Raw genomic sequence first — 19083 nt, forward strand, 5'->3', positions numbered from 1 at the left:
AAGCTTTTTCCGTATGATTTTTCCAGCCTTTTTTTCTTGCGCATTTTTGAAAATGGGCAATGAGTGATAGTATGGCGTCAGAGATAGATAAAAATAGACCGCCAGAAGATATTTGTGCTCAAAAAAGTACGACCAGGAGGGTTTAGGTATAATAAGATGGGTATCAATGAACTCTTTAAAATCATCTCAGTGGGGAAGACAACTGAATTTTAGAGAGCAATCACAGCACAGAGACACAGTAAACACTCATTAAATGATAAAAATGGAGTTGATTCCTTAAGGTCTCCTATGTCTCACATTACCTCCCAGATGACTTCCTCTGTCATTAACTTGCAACCATCAGTGCCTTAATAATGCAGTGAGGAGGAGAAGTGTGATTGCAGAATTTGTCCGGGTACCACTCAGGTGGCTCTAGCACACAGGTGGGCAACAGCAGGACACTGAGTGAGGGTGGAGAAGTCGCAGGGAGACCGCTGGCAGCACATGAGGACACTGTGAAGCGGTGGTCCAGGCTGAGTTTGCATACAGATCTGGGCACGTTTTGCATGGGGACAGAAACAATGGAAGTGAGGATGAGTCCTTGACTGAGCTCACCTCATCAACTTCCGCCATTTGCCTACTGGCCCAGGGAGGAGGAGCTCCCCGGCCTCTCCCAGGGCCCCTGTTTTCCCTCTGTAAGGAAGCACGTCCCAGGCCACAGCTCTGGCAGTCTTCTCACAGGCTCTCTGCTCCCTGCAGGCAGAGGCGGCGATTCTGCCATCAACTGCTCAGGCTTTGACCGGCACGGGGTGGATCCTGCTGTCTTCCAAGCAGTGTTTGACAGAAAGGCCTTCCGTCCAGTCACCAACCACAGCTTACCCATTCACGTCAACGTCTCCTTCACCCTGTCTGCCATCCTGGAAGTGGTGAGTCCCAGCCCAGCATTGCAATGGTCTAGTGCTGAGCAGTGAGTCCTCTGTTGTAAACTCAGAGACTCACAACAAAACCACAAACAACCCAATCTGAAAATATGCAAAGGATTTAGCTCTCCAAGGAAGACATACAAATAGCCAATAAGCACATGAAAATATGCTCAATATCACTAATCATTTAGGCGATGCAGATTAAAATTACAATGAGATACTACCTCATACCCATTAAGGTGGCTACTACCACCACCACCACCACCACCAACAACAACAAAAAAGTAACCCCCCCCCCAAAAAAAAAAAAAAGAAAAGAAAATAAGTATAGGTGAGAATGTGGAGAAACTGGAAAACTTCTGCTTTGTTGGTGGAGATGTAAAATGGCACACCCTCCATGGAAAACAGCATGGCAGTCCCTCAAAAAATTAAAAATTGAATTACTGTACAACCTAGCAATTCTACTTCTGGATATACACTCAAGAGAGTCAAAAGCAGGATCTCAAAGAGATATTCATACAATTTTGTTTGTAGCAGAATTACTCATAAAAGCTAAAATGAGGAAACAATCCAAGTGTCTACTGACAGATGAAGGCATTCTCTCCATACAGTGGAACACTGTCCATCCTTAAAAAGCAGGGAAATCCTGACGCACATTACAGCATGATGAACCTTGAGGGCATTGCACTAAATGAAATAAACCAGTCACAAAACAACAAATGCTGTGGAGTGCCACTTAGATGAGGTAACTAGAGAAGAGACAGACAGCAGAATGGTGGTTTCCAGGGGCTGGGAGAAAAAGGGAGTTTTGTGTAAAGGGCACACAGTTTCGGTTTGCAAGTTTAAAAGAATTCCAGTGATGGATGGTGGTAAGAGTTGCAGAATGATCTGAATGTACTTAACACCACTGAACTGCACACTTAAAATGGTTAAGAGGGTAAATTTTATGTTATGTGTATTTTAGCACAATAATAAATGGAAATGATTTTTTTTTTTTTTTAATGAGAGGCTCATCCTATGGGGTGGGAGATGTGACAGGGAATGATGTAGTGACATCGCTGCATGTGACATCCTTTTTGGAATACTCCACAAGAACACATGCCAGTGGTCCCTCCTACGGGGTTTTTCATTTTCACTTCCCATGCACTCTGGATTATTTTGAGTTACGCTTTTCAGTGGCTTATGATTAAAAGCCATAAGCATCACATGGAGTGGTCTTGGCAATGAGTAGATGCAGGTAGTGGCACTGGACCTGCCTTCCCACAGTTCACATTCCTGGGTGAAAACTCTTTTTCCAGGATGAACAGCTTCAACTGATGACATCATTCCTGTGGCTAAATATGGTAAGACAGACTCCGCTTCCTCTTCACTTCCTGTGGCTCCTCCTTTTTGTCCACTCCTGGGTACAACCTTGCAGATTACACCAGATGAGCTGAGAAGATCCACAAGTTAGACAAGTTCAAACAGTCAGATGAACAACGGACACTCAAAACCTCCTGATTATTCCATCAATCTAGGAGGGCAGAGGTGGGTGCAGGAAAAAGATGGCACAAACCAAAGTCATGGAAAGTCAATCCTTAAGTGGCTTCCATCCCAGGGAATCCAGGACCAAGCTCAAGGTCTCCCTGGAGAACACTGAGGGAGAGTAGAAGCCGGTAAGATGTCGTCGTCGGTGATATTCTGACCACAGTCACCAGAGAGAGGGTAGAAATAAATGAAATAAGGAAGTAAAGCAGAGGAGGCAGAGCAAGACATAAGCTGGTCCCTCCCCTTCCATTTACCTCCTGCCGTCGTTTCCTCTAGTTCTGGCACAACCCCTTCATCCAGTGGAACCCGGATGAGTGTGGAGGCATTAAGAAGCTGAGCCTGGCGGCTGAGAACCTATGGCTTCCAGATATCTACATCGAGGAGTTGTGAGTGTTGGGGCTTAAAAAAAGCAAGCGGAAGCTCACATCTGCACAGAAGGGCACAGTGTAACCCACAGGGCTCCTCCCCACCCCGCAAAGACTCGACTCAGGAAACAGCAGAATCTGAACTGAGTATTTTACAATCCCCAGAACGTAGAGAAGGGAGATGTCGCAGGAATGAGACACTGGAGCCCAGCAGTGGGGTGACCTGAGAGAGAAGGCCAAGTCAGATGGGGACCTCCCTGTCCTTGTCACCCACAGCATGGATGTGGACCAGACCCCTACAGGTCTCATGGTTTACGTCAGCAACGAAGGTCACATCAAGTACAATAAGCCAATGCGGGTAGTCAGCATCTGTCACCTGGATATCTTCTACTTCCCTTTTGATGAGCAGAACTGCACTCTCACCTTTAGCTCTTTCATTCACACAGGTGAGCGAGCTCGTTAAAGCATGCACTGTTGAAAGGCCCTTGTTCTGAGTGAGAAGAGGGAGGAAGCTGGGGACAGGGAGGGACTCTCACTCAAGCCAAGTGGTGAGGAACCGGGGAGTCTGGGCAAGGGGCTTGGGATTCTTTGGGGGAGGCTAAGTTGTCTGGGTCTCCTTTGCAGTGGAGCACCTGGTCCTGGGCACGGAGAAGGAAATTCAGGAGGTTTCCAACACATCACAGAACCTCATTCAGAGCGAGGGGGAGTGGGTGCTTCTGGGGATCCACCAAACCATGGAGAAGATGAGTGTGGGGACCAGCCAGTACGACCAAATCACTTTCTATGTGAGTGCAGGGGCCCTGGTGATGGTCTTTTCTAAGACTCATAACCTTGTCCTCCCCTGGAGAAAGTCCTCTCCCAGTAGTAGTGAGCCCCACACATCAGGGATTTGTGTCCCTTTTTCACTGATAAATCTCCAGTGCAAGAACAATAGCTGGGACTCAGCAAATGTTCATTAAACAAATCTTTCCAAACAAAGCGCCAATGCCAGTGGTTCAAAGGGCCGGTGCGCCTCCCATCCCCCACGGGCTGTCAGCACCTGCAGGATGGCAGGAGTCTGGATGTTCAGGTTGTTTTTGTTTTTGTTTTTTTTCTTGACAGGCAGAGTGGACAGTGAGAGAGAGAGACAGAGAGAAAGGTCTTCCTTTGCCGTTGGTTCACCCTCCAATGGCCACCGCGGCCAGCGTGCTGCGGCCGGCGCACCGCGCTGATCCGATGGCAGGAGCCAGGTGCTTCTCCTGGTCTCCCATGGGGTGCAGGGCCCAAGCACTTGGGCCATCCTCCACTGCCTTCCAGGGCCACAGCAGAGAGCTGGCCTGGAAGAGGGGCAACCAGGACAGAATCCGGCGCCCCAACCAGGACTAGAACCCAGTGTGCCAGCGCCACAAGGCGGAGGATTAGCCTAGTGAGACACGGCGCCAGCTTGGATGTTCAATTTTAAAACGAGAGGATGGGAAAAGTTACGAATCACCATCTAAGGGATACGGGGATCCTCCAAATATCTAGCACTGTGTGCTTTCTCCACTACTGGCCTTGAGTGTTTACCTTCAGAGTCACTAGGGAATAGGCCTTGATAAGAAAAGCAGGCAGAAATAAAAAGAGAGAATGCACCTGGTACCCAGGCATCTGCTCCCGCGGTGCTAAGTGTGTGTCGGTAGGGATAACGATTTAAGTGGAGAAGGCTGACACTCTGACTCAAGAATGATGAGATGTGATGAGCAGCATGGCAGAAGCAAACCTATGAGATGTCTGCAGGTGCAGAGACGGGGCGTTTCCTTGCTAGAGGGTCTGGCCAGGGACAAAGCCCAACACTCCCTCTTAGCAGCTGGCAGCCCCTGGCCTACTCCTCACTTGCCCCCTCCTTCTCCCTCCCACCCCAGGTGGCCATCAGGCGCAGGCCTAGCCTCTTTGTCATAAACCTCCTGGTGCCCAGTGGCTTTCTGGTTGCCATCGACGCCTTCAGCTTCTACCTGCCGGCAGAATATGAGAACCGCGCGCCCTTCAAGATGACCCTGCTGCTGGGCTACAACGTCTTCCTGCTCATGATGAACGACTTGCTCCCGGCCACCGGCACCCCCCTCATCAGTATGGAGAATGCAGGCAGGGCAGGGGTGGAGCGGGGATAGGGGCCAGCTAAACCGGGTCACAGTAAAAAGGAGTCCTAGAAACAGGTCCTCTGGCAAAGAAGGCCCAGGCAGGGTGGGTGCGGCCTCTGGCCCCCACACAGGCCCACCTTCCTTTCCTCAGGTGTCTACTTTGCCCTGTGTCTGTCCCTGATGGTGGCCAGCCTGCTGGAGACCGTCTTCATCACCTACCTGCTGCACCTGGCCACCACACAGCCCCCACCCATGCCCCAGTGGCTCCGCTCCCTGCTGCTGCACTGCACCAGCCCCAGAAAACAAGGCCCCGCTGAGCCCCAGGAGGGCAGTAAGAGCCTGGGTCTCAGCCCCACCCACCTGCCAGGTAAGAAAAGTCAGCACCACCCTCATGTCCTCTCCCTCCCCTCCACCCCTGCTCCTGCCATCGTCCCTGTCACCCTCCATCACCAGTGACCACAGCCGCCCACGGCTGAGTCTGTGTCCCCTCCGCAGGCCTGAAGGAGCCGGTAGAGCTGGTGGGGAAGGTGCCAGGTCCCAGGGAGGCAGAGCTGCGTGTGTGTCCTGAGCCGACTAGGGCCCGGCCGGACCACGAGGCCCAGAAGCAGCACTTGGTGGAGCTGTGGGTGCAGTTTAGCCACGTGATGGACACCCTGCTCTTCCGCCTCTACCTGCTCTTCATGGCCTGCTCCATCATCACTGTCATTGTCCTCTGGAGCACCTAGGCAGGTGCTCACCTCTAAGCCCCAGGCTGGAGCTTATCCTGCCCCCAGAAGCCAGCCAGGCCCTCAGGTCTGTCCGCATTGCAGCCTCATAGCCCCGGCAACCACCTCATTTTTAATCCCATCCTTTGGGACCCAGATAGTTCTCTGTGCTCTCCAAAAACTAGGTCTGAGTCCTTGCTCCCGTAGGTCATCAGCTCCATGGAGCCCTCCTAGGAGTGTTCCATCTCTGGCTCCTGGGGATTTGGGTTCTTGGAGTAGTTCCTTGGTTGAATCACCCCCAATAAACACCTTTGCAGAAAGCACTGGCTCTTCCCTGAATTGTGTGAGTTGGCAAACATGAGATTGAGTATCTTTTTGCAGAAAATTCTCATTGCCCAAAGGCAGAAGAATTTTCATGAGTGTATAAGTCAGACAATATGTGAAAGTGGAGGGGGGGAGAAAAGGGGCCAAAATCTATTAGAAGGAATTATAATAAAATAGAGATTAACCTCCTGAATCCAGTTACCCGGATGTAAGCCTCAGAGATGAATAATGTACCAGCACTGGGCCTCTCTTGCTTGAGGAGCACAGCTTTCTGTCACAGTCTGACGTGTGACTCATTCGTCATTACTCACTAAGAGTATTAACATAATCCTGCGTTACTGTTAAGTGTCTGTGCTGCAATTTGAGTTGATCCACCCTTAATCTTCCTAAGGAAAGAACATTAGGCCAAGGGAAGCACATCTGAAAATAGGGAGAACACAAATGCCTCTCTAGGACCTGCAAAGTTCTCCTGCCCAGCTCTTGCCTTATTGTCTAGAAAGTCTTGCCTGTTAGTGTTAGCAGAGATGGGTGGAAGAGAGCTTCTTGTATTCGCGGAAGAAGGAACTCAGATACGGGGCAGAGAGCAGTGGTAAGCAAGGCAGCAACGTTTAATGGGGTAGGGCATCCGTCAGAACGGATGGGCGCCTTTCCAGATGGTGCCACCCAGATGGAGGTAAGCAAGGTCACATAATTCAGTGGAGAGAATGCACCTGGCACGTCAGGCGGGCATCTCAGCACACGCAGAGAGCTGAGCTGAGAGAATACACCTGATGGACCAGGTGGGTGTCTCGGGAGATGCTGAGCATGCAGCCTGTATCCAGACTGGGGCTTGCAAGGGAGTGGGGTCCAGTTCTTCCCACTACTTTTACTTCCCCTCCACCCTGTTCTCCTGGACAAAGGAGTGTGAAACAGGTAAAATTCCTCCCAAGGTTTTATTGCCCAGTGTTATCAGACTGGGGAGCCCACTTGGCACTGGACAGAGAGGATTCTCCTAGGGCACCTTCCTTGGGGAGAAGGCTGGGACCACCCATAAAGTTATCAGGGTTCAGGCAGGCCTTTGAGTGTAAAATACTGGGCTGCTTGCAAGGTGAGCGTCTGAGGCTGCTCCCTTCCTTTCCACAGGTGCCTTGTTTTCCTCAGGCTCCTCTCACACACCTAGGCTCATATCTCACTTCCTGCCTGCCATTAGCATGTGTCTCCCTCTGGCTGCCTTGGCCCGTGGGCTGTGGCAGGTTGGACACCCCAGGCTCGGAAAAGCACAGATTTTAGAGTATCTTAGTTTCAGTTCAAATGTGATCTCTTACGTTGAGCCACTAAATTCTCTTTCTTTCCTTTATTCTGAAATCTCTGCTTCCTGGGTTGTAAGGGTCTAGGAGTGAAAAAGAGACACAAAATAGTTCACTGAACAGTGCTGCTTTGGTTCTTCCTTTCCATGGCTCTTCCTCATACCCCTTGCCCCCCCCACACACACACACATACACACGCGACTCCCTCCAGTGACTATGGATGGCAAAGGGCAGCAAGGTTGCCAAGGTCCATGGGGGCCACTACTGTGCATGCGGCTGGTGCCTGTAGCCATGCTGCCTGCCATGTAGGAGCTGAAGCCACTGGACGACTGGATGCTGCCAGTGCAGGCATTCCCAGGCAGGTGCTCTGTCCACAAGACCCTGCCATCGTCTTTGGCCAGGTCTCAGGAGAAGTCTGCGGGGATCTGGCCTGTGGAGGCAGGAGTACCCTGCAGGACTCCGAATCACGCCTCTCACTTGGGCCCCTGGTCTTTCTGCACTACATCTGCATCCCTTCATTCTCTTTTTAGGATGCCTCACCCCCCCTCCGAGGGTTTTTGGCTCCTCAGTTTCCAGAACCCTCACCATCAGCAGTCCCCCAAGCATGCCTAAAACAAGTCCCAAACCTAGTGCCTGCCTGGTCCAGGCTCAGGTGGGGAGCCTGGCAGCCGCCTAGTAAATCACCATCCCTGGTATTATCTTGGCAGTTGCTCAACCCACAGCTTCTACAAGGTAGGCCTCGGGAAAGGACATAGGGACAGTAAGGATGACGAACACTTGTTAAGCTACCAACATGTAACTCAGGTACTCTTCTAAGTGCTGGCTATGAATTGACACATTTAATTCTTTTTGTAACCCAGTGAGGCAGATCCAAAGCCATCAAAGTCAATGTGTTCTGAAATTTGTAATTTTTTCCCATTTTTCAAAAGGTAAAAATTGTGCATAGGCTGCATTGTTACTAACACCCCAAATGTGGTATGGAGCAGCGTCCTGTAACCAAACACATTCCTAGTTCTGCAGTGAAACCTATGGATATTCCCAGTAGGCAGCAGAATGAAACCATGAGCAGCCTTGCATCCACTCGGGTCAGGTCCTGCCATCCAATAACATGGGGCAGGTGTTTGGTGCAGTGGTTAAGATGCCACTTGGGACGCCCCTATCCCATATCCAAGTGCCTGGGTTTGAGTTCTCACGCTGTTTCCCATGCAAATTCCTGTGATGCACACCCTGAGAGACAGCAGGTGATGGCTCAAGTCCCTGGGTCCCTGCCACCAACATGGGAGGACTGGATTGAGTTCTGTGCTCCTGCCTCAGCCTGGCCCAGCCCTAACTGTTGCAGGCATTTGGGGAGTGAACTAATGGATGGAAGATCTTTCTCCTTTCTCTTTCTTTCTTCCTCCCTCCTTCCCATACTCCCTCCCTTTCAAATTTATACAAATACATTTTTAAAACATAAAAAAAACTTGGGGGCCGGTGCTTTAGCATAGCAGGTAAAGCCGCCGGCAGTGCCGACATCCCATATGGGTGCCGGTTCGAGTCCCAGCTGCTCCACTTCCAATCCAGCTCTCTGCTATGGCCTGGGGAAGCAGTAGAAGATGGCCCAAGTCCTTGGGCCCCTGCACCTGCATGGGAGACCCGGAAGAAACTCCTGGCTCCTGGCTTCAGATCACTGCAGCTCTGGCTGTTATGGCCATCTGGGGAGTGAACCAGCAGATGGAAGACTTTCTCTCTCTCTCTCTCTCTCTCTCTCTCTGTCTCTGTAACTCAGCATTTCAGGTAAAATAAATAAATCTTTAAAAAAAAACTTGTTTATCCAAGCTCTTCAGATTGTATGACTGCAGTTTTGTGTTATTATCCCCATTTTTATTTGTGGAGAAAATGAAACACCTAGAGGTCAGTGCCAGTTTCTGCCCATGATGGCCCCTTGGGGTGCCACGGCTGGGTAAATGACAGAGCTGCAGTCTGAACTTAGGCCGGCTGACTCTAGCAACTTGGCTCTTAACCCCTCTGCTACACGGCCTTCCAAACTGAGGAGGAGAGTGCACAGGTTCTGAGAGTCCTGTGTCAATCCCACTCCAAGTCATTACCAAGTTCACACCATAGGAGAATTAAAACAGAAAGAGCAAGGATTCCAACAGCAAATTTTCTTTTACATTTCCTTTTAGTTCCCCCCCTTAGTCTCCCCGCTGCTCCACCCCACCCCTTACCCTCTACTGCCTCACCTCCATTATAACTCACAACACCAGCATTTGGTTTAGCACACAATGCTGCTTGTGACACCTACGTCCCATATTGGAATGCCTGGGATGGAGCCATAGCTCCACTCTGATTCCAGCTTTCTGCTAATGCATATCTTGGGAGGCAGTGGATGATGGTTCAAATAACTGGGTCTCTGCCACCCATGTGGGAGACCTAGATTGTGTTCTGGCCTCCTGGTTTTGGCCTGGAGCAGCCACAGCTATTGTGGGCATTTAGGGAGTAAACCAATGCTTGGAAGCTTGCTCTCTCTCTCTCTCTCTCTGCTTTTCAAATAAATAATGTAAAATTTTTTTAAAAAGTCACAACACCTAAGTTCACTATTTAGCTATGGTAAATATAGTTTGTCACCTCCATACTTCACTTGAAACCTGTCTCTAAGATGCATCATGACGGGGTGGACATAGTGCCCACGAGGGTGGATTCGTCATCATGAGAGTGAGTTGTTATAAAGCACTCGGCCCCCTGTGCCCCTTTCTCTCTTTGGCATACTTCCTCTGCCCTCCTGCTTTCTGCCATGAGTGGAAGTAGCATGAGGTCCTCACCAAAAGCTGAGTAGATGCTGATGCCATGCTCTTGGCCTGGACCTCCAGAACTGGGAGCTAACTACAGTCTTTTCTTTACAAAGTACCCAATCTTGGGTATTATGTAATAGCATCAGAAAACAGACTAAGCACACCATCTCTATTGCTTTCTGGAGAGTGTATTTCCCAAGTTGAATCTGAGTGACTCATCCCTTAATTTTCTGCTGCTGATATAAGTTCTCCTGCCAGACACTTTCGTATCTTCCACTCCTATACCTATCCAGGGAGAGTTGTCTCACCTGGAAACACACCCTGGGCTTTGATTGAGGACCTCATTCCCCGGCTCTTGAGGGGCTCTGAAATGATGTAAGGTCAGTTTCCATCTTTTTCCCCACCCACCTTCATGTGGACATTTCTCTGCATCTTTTCTTCACATTTCCCCTAACAGGTAGCTTTAAGTTTGAGTAGAAAATCTGAAGTTTCTCTTTTTTGACACCAGGGTTAACAGTCTACCTCTCCTTTTAGTAAGAGAAGGCATGATATAATTGTGCTGATTTTATGTTCTCCGAAAGAGAAATCTGCACATGTGATCTTGTCGTACAACAGATAATCACCCAGAACCTGTGAAACTGGAGCTCTCCCACGAAACTCACAGGTGTGCTTGCTGCCTGTCTGCTCCATCACAGAGGAATATCAAAAGCACACATCATGCCACTGGCTTTCCTCTTGTTATCTGGCACACCTCTGAAAGGCTTTGCAAGGTCATTTTTTTACTTCTTTAGGACACCTGCTGGCCAGCAGTGGGGCCTGCCTCTGCCATCTTGCATTTGCTGGCCTACTTCTTCCTAACAGCTCCCCACTGGGTTGTTCAACTGCACTGCTGCCCTGGGGTTCTCACATGCGGTTTTGTTTTTGTTCTTGTTCTATAAACCACTGTATATAGTGTTTCAGTGTTCCCTATATTTTCTTCTGTTTCCACTTTAGCTTGACATTGGGGTATTTTATTCATTAGCATTTTCCCCTTCTCTCCCATGTCTGTCAAGTCTACTCTAAGATGTGAAGTCAACTCCTCCTTTTCTTCTCTCCAGTTTCTGATTCTTTCTTTGATAAACTGTCTTATCGGACTATTCTCTGACACTGGTTCTTCTGTATATCATGGGGAAGTGGTGCATCTTTCTAATCACACACCTTCTTCCTGCTGGCTGGATAACATTGAACCAGTGGCTTAACTTTACATGGGTGGATGTCTTCATTTTTTAAGTGGAATAACACAGATTAAGTTATGTTTAAGATATTGTTTTTGGAAAATCATTTAAAGTTCACAGAAACTAAAAAGCTAACACACTAGAGAGCATCTATTCCATGCAGGCTGAGAGCTGAAGGGCGAAACAGGTTCTGGGTGGGAGGCAACAGACATAAAGAATTGCAGACTTTCTGATTCAACCCCCTCATTTTTAAGATGAGGAAAATGAAGTGGGGAGAAGCGAAATGACAAATACAGGGTTGTCATAATTCAAAAGAGTCTGAAATCAGGGCCTGGGCTTGTGAAGGCGGCAGCCACAGGGGAAGGCTTGTGCATGGGACTCTTCCCCAGATGCCTCTCAGGCTCCTGCACACTCCCACTCTCCTGCTCCCAGCCAGGCCTCAGCTGGTGACCCAGTTGCCATTTTGGCGCTTTGGCTTCCTCCTGCCCTCCTGGCTCACTAATCCTGGACAATGGTCTGTGGGTGACTGCTATCCATCTGGGGTGCAAAACACTGGTTCTCATCTCCTCCTTCCACCATCAGATGCTGCCTTTGCCTGGTGATGAGCTATACCCCAAACCTCATCTTCTAGAGTCCCAGAGAACCAGGCCACCAGAGGGCCAGCCGGTGTGGTCACCTTGAATAAGCCGAGGAGACAGGCATTGGTGTTTATGATTTGCAAAACTAAGCCTGCTGTCCCCTCTTTACCTTTGGATCCCTGTGTTTTGAAGGCCCAGGGATTTCTCAACAGCAACAGAATCAAATTGATCCAGCTTTGAATCCAGACTCTACGAATTTCCCCCTGAGTGAATATTAAACAAGATATTTTGAGCTTCTTCTCCCGGGTTTTCTAATTTGTAAAACAGGAGTATAACACTGACCTCTCAAAGCAGTTACGAATACTGTAAGCAAAGTACCTAACACAGTACATATGTCATAAAGCACAAGTCAATGAAAGGCAGCTCTGGTTAGGCCATTCAAAGCCTGGCCTTTACTGGAAAATTAGAGAGGCAGTCAAATAGAAGGCTGCGCCCTGATCCTAGTCCTCTGGATTTCACCTGCTGTACAGAGCTGTGCCAATCCCCATCTCCACCAAACTGACTGGACGTAGAGGTGCACACCTCAGCCCCACCAAGGGAACTGCAATTAACTTCTCTGATGTGTCCTGAGGATTCCCACGAGGTTCCCAACCACCTTTCACAGTCTGCCTGAGGTGCCTGGGTTCCTCTCCCAATTCAATATGAACTGACAACCCTGGCATTTAGCTAACATCTATTGACTACCTACTACTACATGCCACATACTGGGGGTGCAAAGAACATGTGCTTTCTGTTTCCCAAGAGGGTACAGAGTTGAAGGAGATATGCATATATACATATATAAAGAGATTTATATATATAAAACATATATATGCGTATATATGTAAAGATGCATATATATATATATATGTAAAGAGATGTTTCTAATTCAAGATGTTTCTAATTCACAATAGGGTTCAGGAGTGAGCATTTGCGTGTATGTGTATTTGTGCGTGTGTATGCACACGGGCATATGCATGCATGTGTGGGAAAGGAAGGCTTCCTAGAAGACGAGATGCTTGGGCTAAGCTGAATCTTTAAGAATTTATTAGCAGGGCAGAGGAATGATGATAGAAGGTATATTTTAGGGTGAGAGAAACAGAAAGCAGAACATATTGTATGGTCAGCATATGGTATTTCTCCCGCTGTGGCTCAAGGCCCACTTGTATTACAGTCAGCTCTAGATCTAGTTTAAAATGTGAAATTCCTGAGTACTACCACCTGCACTGCCAATATTGAGCTAAGCTTCTTATTTATGGGAAAAGATAATACCCACGAGTAACTGTGATGTATGTTGTGGATAAAAACAACTGTTGCCTGGAGCCGGCATGGTGGCATAACGGGTAAAGCCACCGCCTGCAGTGCTGGGATCCCATATGGGTGCCGGTTCAAGTCCCGGCTGCTCCATTTCCCATCCAGCTCTCTGCTATGGCCTGGGAAAACAGTAGAAGATGGCCCAAGTCCTTGGGGCCCTGCACCCGCATGGGAGACCCGGAGGAAACTCCTGGCTCCTGGCTTTGTATCAGCACAGCTCTGGCCAGTTGTGGCCAACTGGGGAGTGAATCAGTGGATGGAAGACCTCTCTCTCTCTGTCCTTCTCTGTCTGTACAACTCTGACTTTCGAGTAAATAAATAAATCTTTAAAAATAAATAAATACATAGATAGATAGATAGATAGATAGATACAACTGTTTCTGAACATATAATCCAAAGCAAAAAAAATGGACAGCTAGGTGGGAGCTAAGCCAGACGGCATCTTTTCTTTCATGCGAAGGAGACAGATGGCATCCTATAGACCCATGATTCTCCAAGATAGTCCCAGGACCACCATCGGCAGTAGCAATAGCAGCAGCATATCTGGAAGCCTGTTGGAAATGCAAATCCTCAGGCCCAGCAATCAAAACATAACTGCTCCAGACAATGGGAGTCACTGAAAGACTCCAGGCATGAGGGAGACATGGTCAGATTTGCATTTCAAACAAACCACACAGGGGGCCCTGTGAAGGCTAATCCAGAAAATGGCAAAGTAGGAGTGAGCTCACTAAGGTGGTGACCAGGTACAAAGCAGGAAGGAGGGTTCTGTGGCACCGCGCAGCTGCAGGGGAGATTCTTCACCATGGCTTTCTACCCTCTTGGTAGGCCAGCTGTGCTGCCTGAGGCCATGCTCCAAACGAGAGGTTCCCGGAGGATGGGGCAGTCTTGACCAAAGCCTTGTCCATGTGACTCAGCAGGAGCTGTTACAGAGCTGTACCAAGTTGCAGGCAATCCCCCCAAAGAGCGAAGGTTTCTAGAAACATCCACACCTGACTTGATGGTATGCTCCAATAGATCCGAGGCTGCCGCTCAAATATGAAGGCCTCAGTCACCCAGCCCAGCCATGTAATTAACATTGGCTCAAACTGCCTCTTCCTCTCCTTGGTCCCCAAGGTCCCAAGTGCTCCCAAGCACAACCTGGCTAGCCTTTCTGAAACTCTCAGACTCAATTGTGCAGCCAGTCTGCATGACTCTTAGCCAGAACCAGTTATGTGTCACAGGCAGGACAATATCCAGCTGGTGCCTCCACAGGGCTTGGGAACCTGATAGGAGACACATGAGGACATCTCAGAGGACAGTGAGCTCAAGTCTACTCACAGCCCTCCTGACTGACCAGAGGGGCCCCTGCCTCTGGGTCACATACCATAGCTCACCTGGCCCTTTGGAAGAAGTTGACCTTGGTAACCTGAAGCCTTAGGGAACCAATATATCCCTGAGTCACCAGAGGACAGCCAAAGGGACTGCAGTTACCAACACTGAGAAGCCTGCAAGGGAATCTCCAGTGGCTGCTCACTGTGCATGGTGCCAAGGACAGAGGCCAGCGATGGCCCTGGCAGTCAGAACAGGGAGTGAGAAGAGACATGGGGCAACTATCCTATTGTGTTTGGGATCTTCAAGGGTTACCTAGGTGACCAAGTTGCCAGATGTTCTCAACCACAGGCGGTTTTACCCTAAGGGGGATCTTTGGCCGTGCCTGGAGACATATTCATGGTTACAACTAGGGCGGGACACCTGGTGGGCCAGAGCTACTGCTGGACAGCCTGCCATGCAAGGACAGCCCTGTAAGCAAAGACCATCCCAGTCCAAAAGTCGACGGTGCCGAGGCTCCAGATCTGCTCTGGGGCACCCAGGCCGACAGAGACCCCAATGGGCCCCAGAACTGCCCAAGGAATCAGTGAAAGCCCAAATTCAGAGTCTCTGTTTCCAAATGACGTCCTGACTGAGTATCCAAGAATCCCAGAGATAGGTTGAGCCAAGAGGGAGGCTGCAAAAACACAATGAGGAAGAAGAGGGTTTAGAGGAAGTCCCTGACCCTCTTACAATGGCCCCCAGGTAGGCTTAAGGCTTCTGAACCATCCCAAGAACCCACAGTCTGGCCCGGGAGAGACATGTGTAAGAGTAAAGATGGGAGTCCCAGAGACTCCCCTAGACACTCCAGGGAACAGCTGTAGGAAAGGATATCCCTGGGGCAGGCGTTTGGCTCAGTAGTTAAAATGCCACTGGGGATGCCCGCATCCCACATTGGAGAGCTTGGTTCAAGTCCTAGCTCTGCTTCCGATTCCATATTCCTGCTAGTGCACACCCGGGAAGCAGCAGTGATGACTCAAGCACTTTGGTCCATGCTACCCATGTGGGAGACACAAAATGAGTTCCAGGCTCCTGGCTTCCACCTGGCCCAGTACCACCTGTCGTGGATATTTGGGGAAATGAACCAGCAATGGAAGCATGGGAGTGCTCTTTCTCTCTATCTTTCAAATAAATAGTAATTGAAAGGTGAATATTCTAAAAGGTGAAATAAAATGACATCCTAGCTACTGAAGCTGCTGACCTCCCCTTTCTGAGAGCCTCCTGGGGAGGGGAGGAAGGGAGCAGGCACTCCCAGGAGAGAGTGCCCCAGGCATTTTGTGACAGGGGACTCTCTCCTGGGATGAACTCCAAAGAGCAAGTATGCCTCCTAAAGAGGCATTGCAAGTACAGACTTACCTGTCTTAGCAGGGGGCTGGCCCCTGGGGAAGGCTGTGTGTGTCCTGAGAGAATCCTGCACACTCTGAGGATTCCAAAGGGAGAAAGAGTCCTGAAAAACTCCATGATTCTTTATTTTTCAGTTTTATTTTACTGAGGCAAGAATGGTGCATGTGAGATCTACTCTCTCACCAGCAGTTTTAAGCGCACAGTACAGTGTTGTTAATGACAGGGAACCTTCCCGTGGAGCAGATCTCAAACGTTTTCATCTTGTGTAACTAAAACTTGACGCATGGTGAAAGGCAACCCTCTCCTTCCCCTCCCCACAACTCCTGGCAAACGCCATCCTCCTCTGTTTCTCTATTTCAGAAAGCTCACATAAATGGAATCTGTCTGTGTTTGTCCTTCTGCGTCTGGCTTACTTCAGTTAACATAATACCTTTCAGGTTCATCCATGTCATCCTAGATGGCAGAATTTCCTTCTTTTTTCTTCTGTTAAAGATTTATTTATTTATTTGAGAGGCAGAGTTATAGACAGAGAGGGAGGTCCTCCCTCTGTCGTTCATTCCCCAAAAGGCTACAACGGTCGGAACTGAGTTGATCCGAAGCCCCGGGACTAGGAGACTCCTCTGGGTCTCCCACGTGGGTGCAGAGACCCAAGCACTTGGGTCATCTTTCTCTGTTCTCTCAGGCCATTAACAGACAGCTGGATTGGAAGAGGAGAAGCCAGGACTTGAACCAGTGCCCATATGGAATACCGGTGCCACAGACAGAGGTTTAACCTACTACAGCACAGCGCCATCCCCATATTTCCTTCTTTTTAAAGCCTGAATAATAGTCTACAATGTGTGAGTGTGTGTGTATTTGTGTATGTGTATGTGTGTGGTTGGATGGAGGTGCATATTACATTTTATTTATCCATTTATCCCCTGATGAATAATTAAGTTGTTTCCAAAGCTTGGCCATTGTGAATAATACTGTAATCAACATTGGAGTGTATATAACTCATGTCTCTTTGCAATCTTGGTTTCAGCTGTTATGGATACATAACCAGAAGTGGAATTACTGCATCAAATCGTAGTTTTATTTTGAATTTTTGGAAGACTCATCATACTGTTTTCCATAATGGCTGCACCATTTTACGTCCCCACCAACAATGTACAAGGGTTTTAATTTCTGCACATCCTCACCAACACTTGTTATCTTTCGTTTGTCTATTTGCTTGTCAATAATTACTCTAACATATGTGAGGTCATATCTCATTGCGGTTTTAATTTGCATTTCCCTAGTAATCAGTGATGCTGACAATCTTTCCTGTTGGCCATTTGTATTTCTTCTTTGAAGAAATGCCTCTTTTGAATTCTTTGCCCATTTTTCATTGAATTTTATTTGTTTGCTTTCGCTAGTGAGTTGTAGGAGTTCCTTTTTAAATTTTGAATATCAGGCCTTTATCAGGTATATGGCTTCCAAAATATTTTTCCTGTTCTATCAGTTGCCTTTTCACTCTGTTGACTGTTTCCATTGAATGACTATGAAGTTCTTGTGGGTTGCTATAAACCATAAGGTAAAACTTGTAACCCAGTTTATTTTAAGTACTGCCATTTTTATTGCTTTATTTGAAATGAATCCCTAATTCATAATTTTGGGTGTTTTTTTTTTTAAGATGACCAATTGACTGTGGGTGTCTGATTCTCTAGGTTAATGACAAAATTTTCATTTTCTCCAAATTTACATGGTCCCGAAATACAAGGTCATGTTGCCTTCTCTCCATTTAGTTAACGACATTTCCTTGTCCTATGTACTCCGACCCAATATCTATACTGCAGGCTTGTTGGGAGGATTAAGTAAAGTAGAAGGTGAGACACTTGATGCCCAGCATGCAGCAAAATACTCAGCATGTTACCATCACCAGCAGGCCCAGTAACAATGGCAACGCACCTGACGTTTCTGTTCTGGAGCTGAAGTTGCCTTGCTGCCTTATTTCCCCTGCCCTCCTCATCTCCATATCTAAATCTACTCTGAGTCCAACCTATAGATCTAGGTTGGTTTTTCAGCCAACTTCAAAGAAAATAAGATATTCAGGGCTTAGAGTTAACCCTCCTTTCCTGGGTCCAAGGTCTGGTAGCCCAGCCTAAATGTGGCACTCCTAGATTTCACCTTTGAAATTTCTTCACTCTTAGCCAGTCCAGGAATCCAGTGCCCCAAGAGTGTGTGCACATGGATCCAGACACAGTGACATTTTGTGAGATATTTTGTAGGTCACTTTGGTACTACACGATTACAATGGGGCCAGTCTAACAGAATCTGGGCTCAATAAGTGCCGATATGTTCAGTCACACTCAGTGCACACCCTTCCCTCTTAAATCAGAGAACTACCTGAATGATAACCTATTTTCTCAGAGTTCTTCCCCCAAATCTCTGCCTTGTGTTCTGGCCCCAAACCAAAAGTCCCAGGATCTCTTGCTGTTGTCTGAGCATCCATCCACCTCCTGGATGCCATGCTTGGCCCTGGCCTTCTAGATCTGAGCATGCCTGTGCTTGGCTTGCTTTGAAGGCACACTTTGTATGTGCAGGACCACCTAGCTAGGCTTGGGAGAGCATCTGTAGCCTGACCAGTTGGGAGCCAGGCCTCCCAATAGCCTCCTCCTTGGGCTAGCCAGTACTTTTATACTACCAGGTACTAACTTGCCTCCCAGATAAACCCTTTCAAGTCACCAAAGAGGGCCCTAAACCTTGAGCAGGTTTCCTAACAACTCTCATTCTGCCTTCTCTTCCTCCCTATTTGCTCTTTCCACCCCAGGACTTTGATTTACCTCTCTTCTTCTCTTCTCCCTTCTTTCTTTCCCGTCAACCTCTGCTTCAAGCAGGCCAGGTTCCCAAAGAAGGGAAGAAATTATTAACAGAGCTGTTAGGGCTGAAGAACTGAAGGTATGGCCAACCTCTAAAAGAAGATATTGCACCTTGCTCCCTCTGCTTTCCTGCTTTGTGCCACTAAGTTATTCCTGCCTTCCTCAGCACTTTCTATTTAGGGCTGTCATAATTGTCCATTCTGAATAAAGAGTCTTTAGTATTCTAGGTCTGACTCTTCACCTCTTCTGCAAGGAAAACATTTACAAGTCTTTCTGAAAATATAATCAAGATACTTAACATAAAATTGTTCCAATTCACTCGTTTGGTCCAATTATTTACACAGAAAACTCACATGAGACATAATATTGGCACGTGGCAATAATATTAATGTAAGCTGAGAGTACTAGTTTATGATAACATAACAACTATTG

General features: G+C 48.1%; 1 protein-coding gene across 1 annotated transcript; it reads left to right on the forward strand.

The window, feature by feature from the left end:
* The first annotated feature begins 744 nt into the window (after window positions 1–744).
* On the forward strand, window positions 745–5931 carry LOC100358891 (5-hydroxytryptamine receptor 3C-like). The gene is made up of 8 exons (XM_070072408.1): window positions 745–905; window positions 2201–2245; window positions 2706–2815; window positions 3071–3240; window positions 3419–3579; window positions 4675–4879; window positions 5042–5257; window positions 5386–5931. Exons 2-8 carry the CDS (start codon window positions 2219–2221, stop codon window positions 5613–5615), a joined length of 1119 nt encoding a protein of 372 aa, XP_069928509.1. The 5' UTR covers window positions 745–905; window positions 2201–2218; the 3' UTR covers window positions 5616–5931.
* The last annotated feature ends 13152 nt before the right edge of the window (window positions 5932–19083 follow it).

This window comes from Oryctolagus cuniculus, chromosome 4, assembly GCF_964237555.1.
Source record: "Oryctolagus cuniculus chromosome 4, mOryCun1.1, whole genome shotgun sequence".
Lineage (NCBI taxonomy): Eukaryota > Metazoa > Chordata > Mammalia > Lagomorpha > Leporidae > Oryctolagus > Oryctolagus cuniculus.